At 39.9% G+C, this 22,500-nt stretch overlaps 1 protein-coding gene across 2 annotated transcripts in view; it reads right to left on the reverse strand.

Annotated features, from left to right (window-relative positions):
- LOC138040908 (echinoderm microtubule-associated protein-like 2) overlaps positions 1-17,718 on the reverse strand; it is a 25,745-nt gene extending 8,027 nt beyond the window's left edge. The window contains exons 1-20 of one of the 2 annotated variants that reach the window (XM_068886628.1): positions 17,626-17,718; positions 15,902-16,135; positions 13,615-13,884; positions 12,331-12,572; positions 11,673-11,770; positions 10,680-10,855; positions 9,510-9,578; positions 8,367-8,487; positions 6,867-7,016; positions 5,827-5,896; positions 5,178-5,279; positions 4,330-4,428; positions 4,101-4,235; positions 3,577-3,676; positions 3,092-3,138; positions 2,763-2,885; positions 2,447-2,599; positions 1,229-1,360; positions 819-889; positions 113-204 (exon numbers count right to left, since the gene is read on the reverse strand). In XM_068886628.1, the coding sequence (XP_068742729.1) occupies positions 113-204; positions 819-889; positions 1,229-1,360; positions 2,447-2,599; positions 2,763-2,885; positions 3,092-3,138; positions 3,577-3,676; positions 4,101-4,235; positions 4,330-4,428; positions 5,178-5,279; positions 5,827-5,896; positions 6,867-7,016; positions 8,367-8,487; positions 9,510-9,578; positions 10,680-10,855; positions 11,673-11,770; positions 12,331-12,572; positions 13,615-13,884; positions 15,902-16,091 (2,440 nt within the window). In that variant the 5' untranslated portion in view covers positions 16,092-16,135; positions 17,626-17,718. The remainder of the gene's footprint in view (positions 1-112; positions 205-818; positions 890-1,228; positions 1,361-2,446; positions 2,600-2,762; positions 2,886-3,091; positions 3,139-3,576; positions 3,677-4,100; positions 4,236-4,329; positions 4,429-5,177; positions 5,280-5,826; positions 5,897-6,866; positions 7,017-8,366; positions 8,488-9,509; positions 9,579-10,679; positions 10,856-11,672; positions 11,771-12,330; positions 12,573-13,614; positions 13,885-15,901; positions 16,136-17,625) is intronic. The other variant, XM_068886629.1, reaches the window with a different exon arrangement.
- Between the last annotated feature and the right edge of the window lie 4,782 nt (positions 17,719-22,500).

A 22,500-nucleotide genomic window follows, 5' to 3' on the forward strand; every position in this document is an offset into this window, starting at 1 on the left:
TCTGTGTGTCAATGTATCATATATCATACGTTACAGTTAAAACCGCATAAATTAAACAATAACAAACAGGAATTACAAATACCATTCCGGAACAAAATCTTATGCACTTTACCTGGGGAAAACTGAATTTCTGATATTTTTTCTGGTGGTTCAGAGTTGCGCACTAGGATGGAATCCCCAGTTAATGCGTTCAACAGCGCCCACCTGACGGAAAAGCATTTGTTTACTTTACCATTTATTCGAACATGTCATAGTTTTCCAATTGATGGTTCGCATCTGACGTCACGGTAACCATGTTGGTGTACAGAACACTGCATTAAAATGTCTTCTGGGAATTTGACTCTATTATTATGCAAAACTTGTGGGGTCATTTTCTATTGTTTTGTACACCAGCATGGCCGTCTCATCACGTGGATGCAAACCAAGAATTGATCTATTAATGAGAAGGACGTCTCTGCTGAAGACGAGGTCACGTTTGTTTGACGTCGGTACCATTGTCAGATAAATGAAAGTTAGTGATGTGCTCTTCATGATCAGGGACAAAAACAACTTGATGAAGAATTTTTTAGTGGGGTTGACGAGGGCATGAATTTTTTTGTGCTCACGTTAACATTCAAACATTTCGCATGTTCGAAAGAATACGTTTTTCTTTAGAGATTCACTTTTGTTCAATGAGTCCTTTTCACGTTTCATCATCGCCGTCACGTTGGTGGGCGAGAATTTGCTTCTTTTGTTCGTCCACCAGCATTTGCAATGGTCACACCATTGCCACCTCGGTCTCAAGAGATTGGTTGCAAACTCTCTATTGGGATATTCACCCGTGGTTCTTGAAGCCAACAGCTACCAAACCGCCGTCGGGGTGGAATGCGGCAGATTGAATCGCGGAGCCCTGCAAAAATACGTCAATGGAAATGTAAATGCTTCGTGTTTGGTGTGAATGTAAAGACACTAAAGGTGCATTCGATTGACCCTATCCCGGAATCAGAATAAGTGGAGTGATGATTTAAAACAGCATGTCTGGCCTTTTGAAGCCACAAGGATAATAAATATATCGATATGTTTAAAATAGCATTTTTGGTGTTTGACAATTTTAATGTAAATCTCCAGATAAACGAAGGATTCAACTTCTATTCCATGTATTTCTATTCCATGTATTTCTATTCCGGAATACGGTCAATCGAACGTACACTGAGAGAAATCGCCTGCGCTTACTCTTTTGAGCACTCACCAATTTATTGTTGGTCCATATAACCGTGTGGTGATCAGCATGCCACAGCCGAACTGCTTTGTCGCTTCCACCCGTCACAAACATCGGGGAGGTGGGATGAGCTGCAAGACCCCGCAAATCTTGACAGTGACCCTAAAACAAGCAAACAACAAGGTACTCGTTTCTTGTGAACATCTGACAGCTTAACAAGAAAGCATATCATATCCAGGGTTGTGTGTGAATCTTTCAGAAATGGCGGCCAGTTTATTGTTGTCTTTTTCTGGTGTTTATGTCAATTAGACGTAATGCTCTTAATTTGGAACAAATTGTCTTTTGAATTTAAAACATCGTAGCGACGCTAACATGCAAGGCTTATTAGCGTCAAAACAAAATACTTTTTTTTAACCCCCATTATGAAAGAGGTCTTTTGCAAAAAGTGATCACAGTCAACTTAAATGGATGAAGGGTTGACTGAAAGTCAATTATCCTTCACCTACCAGGCTTTTTAGGACTTCTGAGGGACTTCACCAGACTACTTACTAAACGTAGAGCGAATCGTACCCTAGGTTTACACCTAACGTAACAGTCGCCATTTTTTCGCAAACTGAATCCTTCGGGAATCACGTCCCACCCTTGTGAAAACAATTTCCTTTTGTTTTAACTATAAAACATTGATTCTGATCTCGAAGGTGCTAACCAAGAATTAAGTAATGGACCAGCTAAAAGGTAGCCAGGAGTACGGCAAAACTCATTAAAAAGGTGCGAACAGTTAATTGTTAATTCCATTTAAATCGGCTCATCTCATTGGCTAATACCAAAAAAAACCGAAAAAACTAAGAACAAATTTTAAAAAAACCTCATTTTTAGGCCTTGTCTTTTCCCTACCCCTATTATCTGTCTCTTGGTGAAATTTGGCTTTTGCTCTATGCGCCAATTAGCACCACAAAATTATTGACCCTATTGCCGAGGGCTATTGTTTTTCTGCCTGCTTCTTAGCCGGACCATTACTTAAGTTCTAAAAAGGTGCCCTCCTCCAGAAGATAGATATGGGTTGGCCATGAGCTCTTTGTTAATTTGAAAAATTTCCATTGACCTCTTTTTCCATTGTGAGTTGGGGAAACTAAAAAGAAAAACCAGACTGCTCCTTTGGGCGAGTCGAACCCAGGACCTTCCGATTACTAATTCGGATGCTATACCAGCTTTGTTGGTATGTAGGTTGTTAAAAAAAACTACGCTGACCTGTATAACAGACTTAGCCACCGCTCCTTTAAGGGGAGAGGTTATGTCCGTATTCAGTGATGCAACCCAAATGTGATTGTCCACTGTGCCAATATAAAGTTGGTTTCCAGTCCCTAAAGCGAGAGAGCGGACTCCACTGACGTCTCTGGGAAGCTACGGGATAAAACAATGAGAAGACTGGCTCGTTGTCCTTTTAAATATTGATCGGAAACTTGCGTAAACCACCTCCCTCCCCTTCCCCCCCCCCCCCCCAAAAAAAAAAAAAGGAAAAGAACGAAATGAACGGTATTGCACATAAATATCCGCAAATAATTACCTTTAACTCAACATTGGTTGGTATTAATTTGGGCCTTCTGTACCAGGCTCTTACAGCGGATTCACCACCTCCCCCAGATAGCACGATATCATTTGAAAGGACAAGAAGAGCGTAGACTGAGTCCTTGGGAAAGAGACAATGTAATTTCATTACCTGCTTTATTCGCTAATAAAGTAGCAAGTAGATGAAGAATATATTTGAGTCAGACTTTGAACTTGAATGTATTGCAAGTTTTGAAAAAATTAGATCCCAGACACAAAGATTTATAAGTCAGGGACTTACATACACCTTAGACTATAACGACAAAGAATTTCGACTTCTCTACTCACAGAATGAGCGTTCCTAATGCCAAGTTCCTCGGAAATCTGGCTAGACTCTGTCGAAAAATAAAAACCAAATGTAAGGTAAGAATAAAAGTGGATTAACACTGAGACAAAGGCTGCCATTCCCCTCACAAAAAACGCCATACTTGGAACAGGAAAGATGGTCTGTCCCGTAAGGATCTCTTTTAAACCCCATCGTTTATCGATCAGGGACTGTGGTGCACAAAGGCCTAAAAAATGTAAACGTATCGATTTTTGGAGAGAGGGGCCACTTAGTTGTGTTAAGAAATACGTACAAAATAGATAAAAGACAGTTCCTGAATGCTGAAGAGGAACTCCACGAAATGTATCAGGAACCACACGAGTCTCCGTCGACTGTCTCGCGAGCATAATTTTTCTGTGTTTCGCGAGTTTTAGCTGTCAAAGGTGCTTTGCTTCCCTTTACACAGAAACTAGTACAAGCACTCCAAGCGAAGGTCGAGTGCACAAACCTTCAGGCCACACACATATACTGCCATCTGTGTCCCCCGTAAGAACGTCACCGTTTACTGAAAAGGCGATGCAGGACACGTACTTTGGTCTGTGATTTTTCTGAAAAAGTGAAAACAGAAACTGGTTTTCGCAAGCACAGAAGGGTAAGCAGTAGGAAAGATGTAAATGCATGCTTCACGAGAGAAAACGCCAAGGACCAAATCCGTTCCACTTTTACTTATGCTTGTGTTAATTCTTGTCGGATTGGTCAACCGTGAAACCGAGTGCTCGAGAATTTCAAGCACTAACGAACAAAAAGCACGAATACCGAATCTCTAGTGAGGTGTAAGGCGGCCTGCATAGGGGTGGGTGCACGCGAGTGGATTGCTAATGACAACACCGTTGCGCGAGAAGAGAGGGCCAGAACCAATCTCTAATCTCATTAGTTTGTCACATGTGTTGTCCACCTATTTCGCTAGTCCGCAAATGTTTATAGTTCCGTGAAAGAGCCTTGCCAAAGTCGACACTTTGTTTTAAAACTTACGTTGAGTCTTCCCCTGGACTGCTTTAATTTGTTGTCGTCCAGTTCCCAGAATGTGACGTGCTGTTTGCCACAGGTGACAAACTGGTGACTGTCAAACGGCGAAAAACTGACGGCCAGTACCTGATCCATGTTACCCTGACAACGAGATAAACTACCGTTGAGCGAAGGGTACACAAAAATTGCAAAATGTAAAACTGTGAGGTCAAGAATAACAGTGACATCTCCATACCCTCGCTGAGGCTAGTTTTTTATTTCGTGCCCAGTCCCACACAGTCACCGTATGGTATTCATTGTCTTCCACTGATGCAAGATATGCACCCTGGCTTTTCTGAAACGTTAAACAATAAAATTAACAAAACGAAAGTGGTTCAGCGTTGTCTGTACTCTTATCGACAAGGATATTCGTCATCACAGTTGAAAACGAGCTCAAATAGGAATCAGCATTTACCTAGCCAAGGCCGCTGGTATGTGGGATGGCCAGAAGCGGAATGCGCTTCACAAATTGTAAGATATATTTACATTTTCTCTGTCCTTGTGTGGGCCCATTTCCATTAGTAGGGCAAACGCTCACATGGTTCATATGGGGTAGAAACTTAGCACTTCACATTGCACTATAACCAGTTAAGTCTGTTCAAATATAAGTGCGACACGGCCAACGTTCAGCAAAAAAAACGTAATCCCTCCCTATATTTACATATACTTGTGTTTTACCCTAATTACTTGGCCCTAGGTATCGAGGACTCTTAAGTGCTAAAGTGAAATTCTGTCCGGCTAGTAAATCAACAGATCATGTCGAAATGCAAATTTTCCGATATTGTGCAAGGTCACGAGTTTCAATTTAACAAGGCGGTCCGCGATTCCTTCGTGAGTGAATTCCATGGCTGCAATAGGAGTATGTGGAAAAGACTTCTGAAATAAAAAGCAGAACTTCTTTCCTCCCACAACATCCCCCCCCCCCCCCCCCCCCCCCTTCCAAAAAAAAAAAAAAAAAAAAGATAAGGCTTCCTACGGGGTTTTTCCTCTTGGGAAATAAAGAAATTCAAAGAAATGAAGTGGGATAAATTCACATTTATTTACCTTGTTCGAAAACGCCAATGCAAAGATGGCATCTTCAAAGTAATCCAAGCCAATCACAGAAATGGTGTCCAAAGAGTTGGAATCCCATATTCGGATATGAGACTGAAATGACAAGGAAAAACGAAATTGGATGAACTCGTGATAAGACTGTACTTGTGCGTGATACGATCAGTCATTTATTGAAAGGTGTTCTGTTAAGCTGATCAGTGGTGGCTGGGAATCCAACCCGGGTCACATCGGTGGGAGGCGAGTGCTCTCACCACTGCGCATGCCTTGCACTCTCTCTTGCATCTCATTAGGGAGCTTAAGCACGCGACGCTTTTGTCTTCACACAACCACATTTACATTGGTAAGTATCTTTTCGCCATTATAGATGATTAATATAAAAATCTGGGAGACACCACTGTCCTGGCACGCGAAATGTTCTCTTCCGGTTGCCGTTCATGTCTCAAAAACGTACGTACTTAAACTAACCGGGAGAGAAGGTACTTAGCAATGTAAATGTGGTTGTGTGAAGACAAGTTAAAAGGGAAAACACCTCACTTCCGGTTGCCGTCCGCCTCTCAAAAACGCGCGTGCTTAAGCTCCCTATTATACCGTGATCCCTGACGTCAGTGAATAAAAGAATCCCAGTGTTAGTGATGCTTACCTTACCCTCGTTACCACGTCCTTTGACTTGACCCGATGCTATTTTTACTCCATCAGGATGCACACACAGACTAAAGTAAACAATAGTAACACGTAAAAAAATGCTATAAGGTAGAAAGGTCCGCTACGAGCCTAGAAGGCCCACCAAGCCGGCACTTATCTCCGGTTTCTATAGCATGAAGCGACTAGGAGTATTTCTACTCCCCCATGGATGGGATGCTAATCCATCGCAGGGTTACCCCCAGCATTAAATTCACCGGTACCCATTTATACACCTGGGTGGAGAGAGGCACCGTGAAAGTAAAGTGTCTTGCCCAAGAACACAACATAATGTCCCCGGCCAGGACCCGAACCCGGACCACTCGATCCGGAGTCGAGCACACTGACCATGAGGCCATCGCGCCTCCCAAAAAAAAAATGCTATACGCGTTACCTTTGGTTATGTCATGTGTTAAAACACTCGAAAATTAAGAAAAGGAAAATAGTTCTAAAGTTGACCAAAAGGGGTCAATATCAGGTTATTAGTAACAAACTTAAATCAGTTATAATACTGGCAAGTTGATGGAGGCCACGATATTTAATAATAGCTGCTCTGAATACAATGACCAAATTTAAAAAAAAAACACATTGTAATGCAAGAAAACGTCAGAAGTCATTTCGTGACATCGTAGATGAAGAGACGATTCCAATAGGCCATTAATTTCCGAGTTTATGTCTGCCTCCTCTTCAAAGCGACTCCAAGCGCGAAGTTGTTGTGATGGTAATTAGTTCTACTTTCCTTTTCATAACAAAAACTTCGCACTTAGACTCGCTTTGAAGAGGAGGCAGACATGAACTCGGAAATGGCCTATTTTAACAGTGTTGAAAGTTGAATTCTGCAATTGACCAAAAATCGGGATTAACCTTTAGTTCGCTTATCTAATCTTACTTTTTGCCAAATATTAAATGTGCATGTAACTGAGTTTAACGTTCATTGACCTTCGTTACCCTAAGACCCTTTTCTGGCAGTGGGTTGCGTCATAGCAGCTTATCAGAATTTACCTTTTGACGTCATCAGTGTGCTGAGTGTAGTGTCGTTGATGGTGATTTTCCTCGTCATAAATGACAACCACCGCTGCGATGAAGTAAATGATCTCCCCTGAACGAAGGACATGCAAATTACTACGACAGTCTCTTCCTCGGTAGCCATACCTAAGAAAAGACAAACAAATGCATCAATAAGGTCTGATTCAATCTGTGTGACTATCTACATATATGGAAAACATATTTTTCCCTGTCCTCTAAATTTCGATTTTACAGCTGCGCAAAAATTGGTACAGCTAAAAGTTACTTGTTCCATTACCAAGCAAGAAAATGGAAATAAATATTTACATACTGCTTTCTAAAGTACGCAGATGCGAAGCACTTCTTGATGAAAATGGGCAAAGTTTGCAAGAACAGGAAGTATTTATGTAAATAACAAACATTTGACCACTCCTGCTCTCACAACTCGGACGGAGTCGTGAGAGCAAGTGAGTTTACGAATGATGGCACGCGATGGTGTGCACAGGAAATTTCCCCCCAGTGGTAAAACTCAATTTGATAATAGGGACCTTTAGATCGGAGGACTAGGACAAGTAACAGTTTTCCGTTCTGAGCACGCGCACTTCGAAAAATGTCGGCCTCCGAACCTTATGCGCATGCTCACTACGAGAAACTCGTAGTCGTCCTTGTTTTCCGATCTAAACGGGTCCCTAATGAAAGATTCTGGTGCCTCGTAGGGTTTAGGCTCGATTGACCAGCCTTTTTGTGCGCCCGCGTTCCTCCGCGCATACCACGGCTGGATCAATGGTCCAGCCAATTGTATATTCCATCAATCAGAAAGTCGCCTGCCTGCCAAGTACAAAATTCAATTGGCTGAATACAAAATACAATTGTGACGGGTGCTACGTCACGGACAAACGACGCGGAGCAGTGATCCAGCCGTTCGTTAGGAGGAGGATGTTACAGCCGCACTCCCAACACGGCTAGAAATAGAGCCTACGTAGGTTGTGAAGATAAAAACTGTTCTAATCTTCATAGCTTAAATGCAAAACTTCAGGGAAACCAGAGCGCGTGTTTCACATAATTATTTATTAGCAAAAGCCATCAAATCCGAAAAACCCACATATTCCGTAATGGAACTGCGACCGACTAACTAACTAGCGGTTCTTGAGCTAGACGAGCTAACGAATCACTGACGAATGATATATGCAAGCTGGATTTCTCACTTTTACAGAAACGCTATTGATGAACTGGTCGAATAACTGCAAACATTGTAGTTAGATTGTTACATACAGTGTTTTGACTTTTGGGCAGATTCCTGCGTTATGGCGTCTCGTTTGAAAGTCAAAAATTAGCAAGGGACCTGAATTGTCACCTACTGAAACTGAAAAGGGCCGATAAGTTACACACACGCATTCATTTCGCCAGTCTGAAACAACTATTAACGGTAGAAAGAAAGGCCTTCATCTGACTTACAACCGAGGTGGACTAGGCTAAAGGCATCGCTTACGTACTTACACCCACTCCAACTCTAGTCTCTCATCAGGGGGGTGAGATGGCAGCTCCATGTCCAGGTACTCATCAGGTGGGTACAAGTATATATTGCGACGTCGCAAAGACAGCTTAATGGGATCGGGTTCTGGGTGGGAAAAAAGAGTTGTATAACATAATTTAATGGTGAAATTTTAGAATCACAAGGGTCTACAACGGGAATGGCGATGCTTTTCATAGCTTTGGAGGAAGTGATATCGACATCTATGGGGCGAAAGAAAAGCCCACAATAGAGGTGCCATGGAAACCTTTCACGCTCCGCCAAAATAAGAGGTAATCTTCTAAAGGTGAGAGAGTCATTCATGCATGGGATACTCCAGACCCATCTAATCATATTCTACTCTGCGATTAATACCCGATTCACACCAACTAAACACGTTTAATTAAACCAGGTTTAACAAAATAAAAAATGAGCAACTGAAGGCTGAAAGACTAAATTTTACATTATGTCAGGTAGTAACTTGTATCAAGACTGAACAAGTTTAAACCATGTTTAACTAAACAGCTTTAATTTAAACGTGTTTAAGCTTTGGTGTGAATGCGGTATAAGTCAGCTTAAGCCATAGAGCAGCATGACATCCGTTTTGTGTGTGTGTGTGTTCAGTCTGTCGTTTAGCGAGAGTTTCTCTGAATGTTTGTTTGACTCTGAAGATGACTTCCGCTCAGGTTGTTGAAACGTCAGTCAATGTCATCTCAAACAGTCCTTCTCAGGACTACACTCACCCGGACGATCGGACGATCGGACGATCGGACGATGAAAAAACTAAAATTCATTCATTCATTGCACTTGCACGCACTTAAATATCCGCTGGACACATTTTCGTCAAAGGCCCGCCTTTTCAAATTATTGACCTAACAATTGACGTTCTTTAACGTTTTGCGAGATTTAACGATAACCTAAAAAAATTGCAAAAAAGAATCAGTGTGGTCCCTCAAGTCCAGAGCGTAAATTTTATCAGTATCTTTCAATTTACAGTGCTGTTCATACATGTAGCTTACATTTTAATATTCTGTAATATTGCAGTTATTGTCAGAAAATTGTTTTCGCCTTTAAAAGTAAGGTACAGATATATTATTAAGTTTTAAATTTCTTATTGCATTCTATGCTACCTTTATCACTTTTGTATGCTTTAAATTGGCTTTCACTCTGTTTATGAATGGATTGTCTTCCTTTGTCACCTAAATATTTGAATTATTAATTGTAATATATATGTATATAATTTATTTAAAATACATTTGCATGGTTTAATTTTTATTATTGACTGTGAAGTTCTCATTTTATGCAATTCACATTTTAAAAGTTTAATACTAAATGACATGTAACATATGCGTGCAATGAGTGACGTAATGCGTATAATCAAGGAAAGAGTTAATTAATCTCCAAAACACAAAAGAAACTACGGGGCAGCTGGAAATGGCAGAGGAAAACTCCTGGAAATAGGTTAATAAATGGAGAAATGGGTGGATCAACACCTCCCCATTTTTCGATTCCTATTAGCCTGTTCCAGGCGTTCAGTTAGTAAACCCAGTGAAAGATGGAAGGGGGTCCTTAAAGCCCCTCTCCATCTTTCAACATGTTTAAGAACAGTACGCCTGGAAGAGGCTAGATTGCCATGTGGTCTAAACTTGTGTTTTAATTTATGACAATGACAACAATTCTTAAGTGACTGGTTTGCAAGAAACTTACATGCAATTAGGAGTAAGTTTAAACTCATGCAGTCAATGACAAGAAGCAAGTTTACTCACTTTGTCACCTAATAAGAGGTGTACTTATAGGTTTCACTCTGTCTGATGTCAGACATTTCACTTGTCAATGGGGAACCCTTTAGGGATGAAAGAACTAACAACATCATTCTACGTCTTGTCAAAAACATGACACTGTTAACCCTCTTCCTCCTGAGAGGGGCCACAGAGATTTTAAGTTTAGTATATATCTAACACCACACTGTTTTCCTCATCGATAGGGAACCTCTTACAGGGCAAAAGGGTTAAAAGAAATCCTTTCAAAGAGAGTATCAAGTATTTATGAGTCAATGAATCAATGAGTCAATGAGTCATGAGTCAATGAATCAATGAGTTAGTGCAGTTACCCTAACCCATAAAATGAAAGCTAAAATTTCAGAGAGTGCTTAGGCCTAATCACTGAAACGAGGGCTTGGGCTTAATGAATAAATTATTGCTATATTGACTGTGAGTCTCATTGACTCATGACTCATGACTCATTGACTCATTGACCATTTGACTCATAAATCATGGGACCTCTTTCAAAGAAGACTGCACCTGAGCTGGTTTGTGTTTCAGTGCTAACAGTACTAGTCTTGCTGTGGTGTTGTTCACTGACAGCGGCAGTCCCGCTGTGATTTCTGTTTGTCAGCCTCCCATCTGAAGAGCTCAGAGAGTTTCCCAATGCAGCCACAGAGACAGCTTTTTCAAGGAATTTTGAAAACTCTCTCAAACTGCAACATGAAATGTTGATTGAGAAATGAGGGTTAGAGAGATTGTCGTACTGTACTAACTTGGATTAAAGCAAGTTAAGCACTTGCAATCAAACTTGCAAAAAATGCAGGTTTGAACAGGATTAAAACCCATGACTGCAAAATTGCACTGCACATTCTCTACCAACTGAGGTCATAAGCCAGCTGGGAATCAGTCAAATAATTTGCCACCTTCAGTTATATCATTTCCATTCCCCAGTTCAAATAATTATATGGCATTTCTTATTGGCAGGTACAAAAGTCGGACCGGATTGCTCACCTTGGATCAAGCAAATATTGACAGTTTTGTATTAAAACTAAAACTATTCAACTAGCACCAATTTCACCAAGGTTAGTTAAAGATTAGGGCTAGGGTTATTTCTTGACAAATCATAGTTGAGCCTTATAATTTAATTTTTTCAAGGGACTCTGAGGTGAGCAATCCAAGTTGATCTGGTCTGACTTTTGCACCTCAACAGCCTCACTGATTATATCTAACATGAGACAAACAGCAAATTGGACACTAAATTTACTTTGATTCATAGCCACTTGCTTTGGAAAAAAGCAAGATGATCAGCAAAAGCTGCAAGCGATTTTCGTAAGGCAGCTCTACAGGCACTTTCTATTAAATAAATACAGTGTATCTTTACACAAAAATTTTTCATTACACTGTATGTTGCCTTTAATACATCTTCTAAACAGTTTTAACAATGATCAAAATGACAGCTGATACATAATATGATTCATGACAACAATGGCAATTTTACCAAAATTAATGTTTTCATTTTGATAAACTTACTTCACCCAGCCATCTCCATCAACATCAAACCTCATAAGCAGCTTCTCTAACAACGATCGACTGATGGGAAGATTGTGCCGTTTACACAACATCTTCAGCTAATAATGAAAACCAAGTGCTTCAAAAAATGTTCATTCCAATCAAACATAGATGAAAAAGCCATCCCACATTATAATTTATTAAAGAGTATTAGCTGTAATAATAATAATAATAATAATAATAATAGTTATTATTATTATTATTATTATTATTATTATTATTATTATGATTATGATTATTATTATTATTATTGCTCAACATGACAACATCAACATAGACTGAAGCCTGGACCCTGGCAAATAAGCAAATGAAGTAGACGAAATTTGTTATTGCAGCCATATGCACAGTTTATGAAGAAGTTTGATGGGTTAGTGTAATTTCAAAGACAATTTTGGTCAAATCTAATCATTTTACAGAAAATCAAGTGAGTGCTCTTTATACCACTACACTAACCCTGCCCCTACTGTTACAGCTCACATCATGCAATCATCTTGCTGAGTTGTGACAGCACTCTAATAACAGGAATATTAAAACCCAGACCCCAAAAACAGATGTGGATATTACTTATTTAAAGACCAGTATTATTGATTTACAAATTAAATTATTGAAAACATAATACCTCTTTGTTGTCTATGAGGCCATTTCTTGATCCTTTATCATAATATTTCTGAAAAGAAACCTTGAGTTCATTGTAATTCCAGTTTCCCCCATTTTGCATCAGTTGATTTTCCACTTCCAACATGAGCTGAGCGTCTGTTATCTTGTCAACAGATTGACTGGTATTTGTGCGAACAGGATTGGACAAACCAGACACACTTAACTTTTGTCTATCCTGCCATCCAGTTGCAGTGGAGTGACAATCTAAAGAGGGTCAGTCATTTAACAAATTTCAAGCATTACTCCCTTGAACAAAAATCAAAATTGTCTGACGTGCTAAAATATAATAATGTGATTTGAGAATATTTTTGTCTGCACCACATAACAGAAAATTCAGCAGTAAATGTAAATCATTAGGACTGGCAAACAAATTAAAACTGCCTATTGTGTCAATGGACGTACGAAGTTATAGGGTAAAGCAATTGCTCTTCAGCTTAGAGACAATATATTTGACACCAAAAATTCACCATTTTCTCCAGTTAAATACATATCATCTTATTTTTTTTTTTGACTGGTTAACCCATTTATAATTTCTTCGAACGCTCATTAGGACACCCCCAGTTGACGAGTAAAATCATCTAACATTTAAGACAAAGTAAAATCTGTTAAGTCTCACTCACAGGACTCAATGGGTTAATTAATGGAGTTTTTGACTGCCTAAACCATTCACTCCCCAGATGCCCTAAGATCAAGGGCGTAGCTAGGGGGGGGGGGGGTCCTGGGGTGCCCGTGACCCCCCCTTTATAAGCCCTTTTTTACTCAAACAATCTACAATATTCAGGTTGCGAAAACGAGAGTACCCTCTGTTTGACAGAGTGTGACCCCCTCCTTTGAAAAATCCTGGCTTCGCCCATGCCTAAGATGCCCCCATGCATGCAGTTGAAGACTGTAAACTGTCTGTTGTTAGTCAGAGTAAAATCTGTCAAGTCTCACTTCCAGGAGTTAATGGGTTTAACTTAATAGCAATTTAATAAAAATGTTTTGACAATCCGGCTTTGTTCAGATCAATATGCACCTCCCTGCTTTGTGGTCCCTAATCTTCCATACCCACAGGCCACATTTCTGGACTGGGTTGCTTGAAGCATGGTTAGCACTAACCAGCATTAATTAAATACCATGGAAACCTATAGGTTTTGATACCTCTTAACCAACGGTTAGCGCTATCCAGGCTTTGAGCAACCAACCCCTGGTGACTAAATCAAAGAGGCTGAGTCATTTCACAAACAACTACATGCATTTAATTTACCTAACAGATATCTGGCAAGTGGTTCATGAAGTACACCTCCGCGATCAGCTTCAAACTTCTTGACAAGTGCTTTCAGGGTACGCCCAAGAATAAATATCTGATTATTAAGCAACACTTGACTAAGCTCTTCTGAAGTAATGCGTCCAGAGTGGTCTGTATCAAGACTGGAGAATTTGCGTTGGACGTTTAGAAGCTTCTGTTTGTTTACATTGATTAGGGCATCGCTGACACTTTGAGTAAGAGTTGCAGATGATAACTTGTCAGAGTGACCTGTTGGTGTGAGATGACAACATTTAATAATTATTTCAATTGTTTTTTTGTCTAGTTAACTATCAAGGCTTACATGTAATAGGAAGTATAAACTATTCAATGTAGGCCCAGCAAAAGGTCCCTACACTGTAAGTAGAGAGCTTGTCTGACCTCTTGATGAGTCACATACCTTAAGAAAAAATAGGCCAGACCACGACAACTGTACATGTAGCTAGTGACCACTGACTTAAGTGTCTAATGTGATGTGAGGAAGGGCCTATGGTTTAACATTTTTTTCTGGAATGAGAATTCTAACCACCTGCAGGTGTCAACTCAAAGGCAGCACTCCTGAGTTATTTAATAGACCCCCAGGAATCACTGAGCTCCTCAAGTGCTCTGAAACAAGCTGAAGCCAACAGGTGGGTTGTCTAACAATGACAAGTCTCAATCTTACATTGCCTTGCTCAAGTGCTCAACTATATAATTTTGGTTTTTGATGGGAGGGGAGAGCCCAAGAACCCAGAAAATAACCTCTCCAAGCAAAGTAGAAAACCGACAAACTACTAGACTACCAAGTTTCAATGGTCTGCACTGCAAATTGGCCAAGGTAGCTCTATTTATATACTCAATATAATATTGGGTTGATTGTATGACGTCATCAGTCATCTCATTTACATATTTTACCCATTTTAAAATATCTCCGGAACTAAAGATGAAGATATTTGCAAACGGTAAGTGGCGTTTTTGTTCTTTCATGGAATTCTATGTGATACACTCAAAAAAATCAAGGGGTAAAAATTTGATCATAGTACCACTTTAAAGTTATTAAAAGGAGCTCTCATTGTCACTATATTAAATTTTAGCATTTTCCACTGATTTGCATTTATTTGTTATGTAAAATTATGTTTTACATCAATTGCAGTGACAAACACTTCAGAAAAGACATCCTGTTGCTTTAATTTATTTCTTTTCTTTGCAAAACTGTAGTAAGCCACCTTAAGCAGTTGCAAAGAAAGCCTAAAAAATCCAGGCTTGAATGGGGCTAGAATACATGACTGTGTGATTGTGCAGCTCTACCAACTGCACTAGCTTCTGTCCAGAAATTCACTTAATTATTAAAATGCAAGCCCAATTTGACATCCAACACGTAGTGTCCCTTTGGGAGTCAGGGTGATTTAGCAGTTATCAACTGTGCCTCCCACCTCTGTGGCCCAGATTCAACCCTGGCCTAATGGGTAGAATGTGAGTTTCAGTCGATCTCAATCTGACTCCGAGGGTTTTTCTCCTGGTACTGCCGTTTTCTTCCCTCATCAAAATCGACTCTGACAGTCAAATAGGCCATTTCTTCCCAGCGAGTCTAAGTGCGAAGTTTTCGTGATGGTAATTAGTTCTACTTTACATATCAATGAAAACTAATTTTCATAAGAAAGACTTGAACTTGGAAATGGCCTATTAATTACATCTGGAAGCAGGCAGATACCCTTGATAGGGATAAGTCCACTGGTATCCTTCCCTTTCATTCATTGCATGAATAAGTTGTTATTATTTACATTATCATTATTATTTAAGTCTAAAGCTTTGCTACCTATTTCCAACAATAAGTCTCTGTTTATGAGCCAGAAGGCCCAGAAGGCCAGCACTAATATCTCCAGTTTCCGGAGCATGAAGCGACTAGCAGTTACATTTCTACTCCCCCCTCGATGGGATTCTAGTCTATCGCAGGGTTACCCCTAGAATTTTACCGGTATCCCTTTTATACACCCAAGAACACAACACAATGTCCCTGGCCAGGACCTGAACCCAGACCTCACTCGATCTGGAGTCGAGCACTCTAACCATGAGGCCACCGCACCTCCCACATTTCCAACAATAAGGTAAGGGTATAAAAGGTTATCGTTATTTTAAGCTTAGGGTTAAATGCAGCTGCCCTTCATGTTAGGCTTGAAAAGAAAATATGCCTGTGTGAAGTTGTGCCAGAAATTTGTTTATCCAGGCTTACATTAGAATTCCTTCACTGCCTCAAAACTCATAATCTTACCATTTGATATCGGTGGAAGGACAGGGTATGTTCTGCTTCCTATCTTAGATGACGCAACAGGATCATATCTCCCCCACGGATAGCTTGTACTGTAACTTGTTTGCCGTGATGATCGTGAATCATGATACTCCGGAACTGTCACCAATTTTCCCCCAATAATCTTGGTGACAAATCGTGGCATGGAATTCATTGCTTTCCTGAGATATCTTTATATTTTTCCACTTTCATTTTGAACTGTAAACAAAATCATTAAATTAAAATATTGGATGACCAGTCGCTGTAAATTAAAGTATGTCAGCTAAATGAAAATGTAAGAGATGTGCCAATAAACAAGGCTCTATCAGTAGCCAGTTCGAGATCTGGATTTTTTCAGGTTCGAAGGCGGGAAAATGGTGGTGTTTCCAAGTTGCAATGAAAAACATACAACTGACAACAATATAACAACACATGTTTCCGGGCAAACAATTTCTCCTGATAGTCAACTCTCATCTTCAAATGTCCAGTGGAAATGGTAATCGCCTCTAAATAAAGATGGTGAGGTTCAATGTATACTGAACTTTGAACCACGGACGTTTTTCCTTTCAAAAAAATACATATTAGTTCAAGAAGGATAATCATGGATATAGTATTGACTAATTTTATAAATTAGTGGATTGTATAATTACATATGTTTCAGAACAGGATAAAGAAAGAAGGATCAGTTCAGCAGTTCAAGGTTCGCGAACAAAACAAATTTCCAAAAAAATAAAATGCAGAAGCAAAAGCAAAGTAACCAGCCATGGGGTAGAAATGTAGCACTTCAGCCAACGTTTGCAAAAACGTAATCCTTCCTTGTACTTGTACATGTTCATTGCCGTGACTTTAATTCAGTTCCCACAGCCTCAGTGCTCCCGTCTGACCTTGTAGCTCAGTTGGTAGAGCAGCGGTGATCTAACCCGAAGGTTGTGGGTTCAATTCCCACCCTGGTCAGAGTTTTTCTCTGTCCTTGTGTGGGTTCATTTCCATCAGTAGGGTTAATGCTCACATGGTTCATATGGGGTAGAAACTTTGCACTTCAAAATTACACTCTAATCAGTTAAGTCTGTTAAAATATAAGTGCTACACAGACAACGTTTGCAAAAACATAATCCTTCCTTGTAACAAGCCATATATGTATAGGCGTTTTAATGTAAGCTTTACCAATATTTACCTATTAAGTCGGATCATTTGAGATTTATGGTCAAACGAGCACGTACAGTATACCGAGTACGACAAAACCTTTCTTTTTTCATGAATCTAGAAGTGATTGCAAAATTTTCGTAACTTGTGTCCGACCAAAAGGCAAAACGAAAAAAAGGGAACGATCAACAAAACTTTGAGTCAAAAACACAACATTAAAGATATCAGAGAGATCGCAATTACAGATAGTCAGCATAACATGTTCAAAAGATCGATCGTGTCATTAATTAAGTTAGCTTACATTTGTTGACCTTTAATCTTTGTCTGTACGTCTTAAAATATTGTGGAATAGGCAAAATGTCTACAACTTCTGAAATCATTTATGCATGAATCCCTCGCGACAAACAAATTGCATTGTTTATTACTCTTCGATCGCGTTACTAATTATAAAAAGAACAGTGTCTCCCCAGAATTTGAGAACATGGTAACAAAAATATAAGAAATAGAAACAGTTCTTTTGGACAGAATAGTCCCTTTTGACGCTAAAAAAAATGGCAGATATTTACCTCACATCAACTCCTTAACATCGTTGCTAAGTCCGCCATTGCGAAGAATTGTTTTGGTGGGGTGTCGCAGTTGTATGTGTACATCCCCCCCCCTCCACCCCGCACACATATCACTAGTGATATGTGTACCCCAGGTAGGGATACAAAATATACTGAAGCCTTGTACCCGGGCCTCGAAAGGCTTGAAGGAAAACATGGAGAAAGTATCCTAAACATTCTTAAAAGCTAACCTTAGGCCTAAAAACTTTTGTTTAGACCTAATTAGGCCTAAGGTTAGCTTTTAAGAATGTTTAGGATACTTTCTGTATTGGTGAAACAATGACCTGCAACCTGTGACCTGCAACCTGCGACCTGCAGATTAGACCCGCCGTATTTACAAACGTCGGACTCACGAGTCGTGTCTTTACAGTTTACACTTAAAAATTTCAGGATTTCCTTAGCGGGGAAAAAATAATCATGTATAGAAATAAACAGTTAATTTTTTTTGCAAAAATGTTGACGGTTTTGTCTTCATTTTGTTTACTGCTTCCCAAAATTTTAACCCTGGTTGTACGGCTAGGATTTGAGAAAAAGGCCCTTAAAATATCTATTTTCATATTTATGACCAGCCTTTAAAAATAAGCTAATCGCTGTTTCGGTTGAGTAAATTTTCGGGTCTTTCGAGGAGCGGGCCCCTGGATCTCATTTCGGTGCCAAAAATGTTCCCTGTATCTTCCAAAAAGACATGCCTCATTAGTCGGGCGACCGACTCTAGGTTTACCAGTGTATTTCTTCGCAAATGTCCGTCACGTGCAATGGGCAATACCGCAGATATGTAGTGAAGGCTCAATGTTCATTTCGCTTTATTTTCATTTCTCTTCGGTAACCTTAGAAGTGATTCTCTGCGATGGTAGGCATACATTAATGATTACAGGCATGGCAGAAGCGAGTTACGGTGTTAGGTCCAATACGCTCAAACCACTTACAGACTGTTCGTGGTAGACCCACATCAAAACACGAAAATGAGCGTCCATTTCGAAAGTCGTTGTTCTGCGAACTCTTGCTTGGCAAATATCTCAAATGTTGATATCAAGCTCTTACAAGTTCTAAAGAGATCAGTTGAGCAGTCATTGAGTACAAAATATGTGCAAACTATGACTAGCAATGACAGAAGTACATTAAGGAACTTTACTCGAAATTTTGACGCTGATATTTCTGATATTTGATAATCAACATAATGGTACGGAGGACAACAACAACAACAAGAAAGCCGTCACTTACCGAAACGAAGATGCAAGTAACTTCTTTAATTTTATGACTGTCATGATCATTATTTCATATATTTTGTACAATGTATCAAGTGGATTATCAGTTCTATCAATTTCTCTTTGTACTGTATTAGTTTTCTGCATGTGTAATCATGGACGTTCGCGTGTTGTATACGATTGCGTTACCAACACGAGCAATGTTGAATGTCCTGGGAAAATGTGATGTATTAGGGGAGGCAATGCAGCCATTTGTACATCATCAACATGATGGCGTAGTGAAAATAAAATATAGAGAGGAATTGAGATCTCGTTATGCTAAATTTGTTTGTTGGAATCATAACCGTGTTGTACGTGAATGCCATATGTCGAGATGTCGTGATCGCGAACCAAGTAGGATTCCTGTGAAGAAGCTGAAACGTCTGTCGCAGATTTTTGATTCTCATGCAAGAGATGAATATGGTAGAAGCCATCCCCTAGGTACATGTGTACTATTAGAAGTACCATCCATTCAGGACTTAGTACAGTTTTTCCAGGCTATACACTCACTTGGTGACAATTATGAACTCAGGAGTTATATAACTCTGAACTCAGAGGGCTGCATATTAGTACATATGAAATAACTGCAGTGAACAGTGTTAGAGAGCAATGCAAGTGCACTTGTAAACAATGCTGTGCTGTAGGGCTTTATGCAATGTTGTACGCAACAGCAAAGTCTTGTAGTTATTGGAAATCCCAAACGTTATGTTGCATTGCTGACCAAGGAAACAAATTCTATCGTCACCTGAGCTCACAAGTGCAGATTTACCCAAGAATCTTGATATTGGTGAAGTTGATGGTAGTAATGGTACTGAATTTATATAGCGCATTTTCTACTGGCATATTCAAATGCTCTTTACAAGCAAGTAATCTATGGGTGAGATCGGACGTCAAGTCAGCAATGTTTTCATGACGAAATGCATGTTGTTTTTGCCAGTGTGATTACAAATTTCGTGATCTTTCTTTGAGACATGCACATCTTTCTATGTATTACTCATCTTTTTTTAGAACTACTACTCAACGCTCATGATCCCTAGCAGCACACGTGTGGCCACAGCCCGACTTACGATCCTAGATCGTCGTGTTATCATAATTCCTGTACTATAGTACGTACTATAGCGGGTGATGCCCGCGTAATTTGGTGCACTGTCAGCGGGTATCACCCATAGGGGTTGTGCGAATCGGGTGTCCCTTTGTTGTCAGAGTGCCTTTTAATTTTCCTTTTCCCGCGAATTTTTTTTTTTTCATTCTTCGGACTCAAAATAATATTTCTCGCTTCGTATTGCATCGTTTTAGTCCAAATAAACGCTTAAAATAAAGTTCATTTAACAATCTGCCAGCAGATATTTTTTTGCAATTTAATACCTTCTGTAAAAATTTGCATACTAGCGCTTGTCAAATGTAAACATTCTAGAGCACATAAAATACAACCGAAAATTGTTCACTTTCTCTTCGTCGAATTCTTTTGCAAAACACAGCAATTTTTCGTCCGAAGGAAAGTTTTTCCTAAATTCATTAGCAATCACCATTCCAAGTTTCAGAGAAATTGATCTATCGGCAAATATTTTACGATTTTTTTTAGCGAAGGCGATGAAAGCGTAATCCAATTATGGGCAGATTTGGGCAACCTTGGGCCCCAGTCGGTCATAAATATTTTTTCATAAAAAGTCCCCGAATTGAAAAATATTCCATCAGAAGACAAGAACATCATTATAAAAGCTTATTCTACGCAAAAAGTAGGTTTTGGAAGTAATTTGGAAGGTGGGAAAGACGTTTCTGGCCCATGGTTTCATAATGCCACGTGGAGGGCTGTGACTAAAAGTGGGACGGGGACGGGGACGTGGGACTGGGACGTGGGACGTGGGACGTGGGACTCGGGGACGTGGGGACGTGGGGACGTGGGGACGTGGGGACTCGGGGACGTGGGGACGTGGGGACTCGGGGACGTGGGGACGTGGGGACTCGGGGACGTGGCGACGCGGGGACTCGGGGACTCGGGGACTCGGGGACTCGGGGACTCGGGGACGCATTTTTACCATTTGTTTAACTTTTCATCATATTTCACAAAATCTTCGTCTGTTGATCGTAACTGCGTTGTACCCCGGTTTAAGTTCCTCGTTTGTATGATGTGAAACAGAGATCTAGTAAATATATATAGTATAGTTTATTACTCGTCTTCATAAAAAGGTGACTTTCATTGTACTACTATCAAGTTACATAGTGGAGTAATTTAGGTGAAACAAAGGGACAATTTTTTTTTTGGCATTAAGTCCCTATTTGACATAGGCAACATGAACGAAACGTTGGTATGACCATTTCTCAGATCATTTTACAATTCCCTAAGTATATCGAGGCTTGAACATTTAAAAGTACTTCCACTTTCTGCATCCTAACCTTTTTATTTTAAATTATGCATTTCACTCGTAGTTGTCTGTCACGTCACATTTCTTGACTGAAGACGTCATAACGCTTGTTTTTGAGATTGGGGGAACGTTTACCCTAAAAAATTCCGACAAAGTTTTGCTTGAAACTGCTTAAAACTACCATTAACGTATAATTATACCTATCAATGTGATATCGTTCATTTTTATTGTGACCTTTTGATTTACCGTTGCCATTAAGATGGGCATATGATTAAAAGGCAGAGTGATAAAGCCTCGGTAGGAGTACTACAGCAAGGTATCTTGATATAAGATGACTTTTCCATCCTCTTTTCCAATAAAATATTTCAATTGTTTTTAGCCGTTAAAAATCACGTGACACATTTCAGATGAAAGAGGGAGTAGAAAGCAAAGTATGCAGATTTCAAGTTAACGTCGATTGGATAAATGTTTCCTCGTAAAACAAAAATATGCCAACTTATTCGCTTGGTCAACCCTTAACACACAGAAGCGTTATTTAGCTTCTGGCCCGGGGACGGTACTTTAGGAATTTCTGGGTGGGGGGTGTGCCGCTAGGACCTTAGAACCCTTAGCCTAAACCAGAGCTAGTTCAGGTGAATTTTGCTACCCCGTACCAGAGTAAACTCCCCAAACCCTCCCTATCCTAGAGTAACTGTTTTTGAGAAACTACTGAGGTCACTAGCACAGTCTAGCCAAAGCAAAACCTATACCACAATCGTTTCTCTCTCAAAAAATGATTTATTTATACTTGAAGGCGTTAGTTTCTAAAGAAACTGTGGTGCTGTTTCGGTGGAGAAGTAGTATACAAAAATTTGGTTTTATCAACTTTCCTTAGTCTAGATAAAATCTTCAACCAACTGGTCAGTTCCGTGAAAAATTATATCCAATTCTAGAAACAAACCCTCTGATTTATGTATCCTATCCTAGAGAAAACTGCTTGAAAACCATACCCTTCACAGCGGCACATATCTATATAGCTCATATATGGCAGTACCCCCCCTCCCCCTCCTGGGGGGCTTCTGGCCCTCTGATGACGAACATTTTCGACAACATCAACGGTGACAACCCGAATCAAAGGTAACAAATTGAACAAGCGCCAGGAAAGATGCAGTCACAATGCCGCCAACAAGGACATTGGCACGGTATTTAAACTTCAGTTACAGAGGAGTCATAAGGCTCAAGTTTCTGAG

This window comes from Montipora capricornis, chromosome 3 (assembly GCF_036669925.1).
Source record: "Montipora capricornis isolate CH-2021 chromosome 3, ASM3666992v2, whole genome shotgun sequence".
NCBI classification, from domain to species: Eukaryota; Metazoa; Cnidaria; class Anthozoa; order Scleractinia; family Acroporidae; genus Montipora; species Montipora capricornis.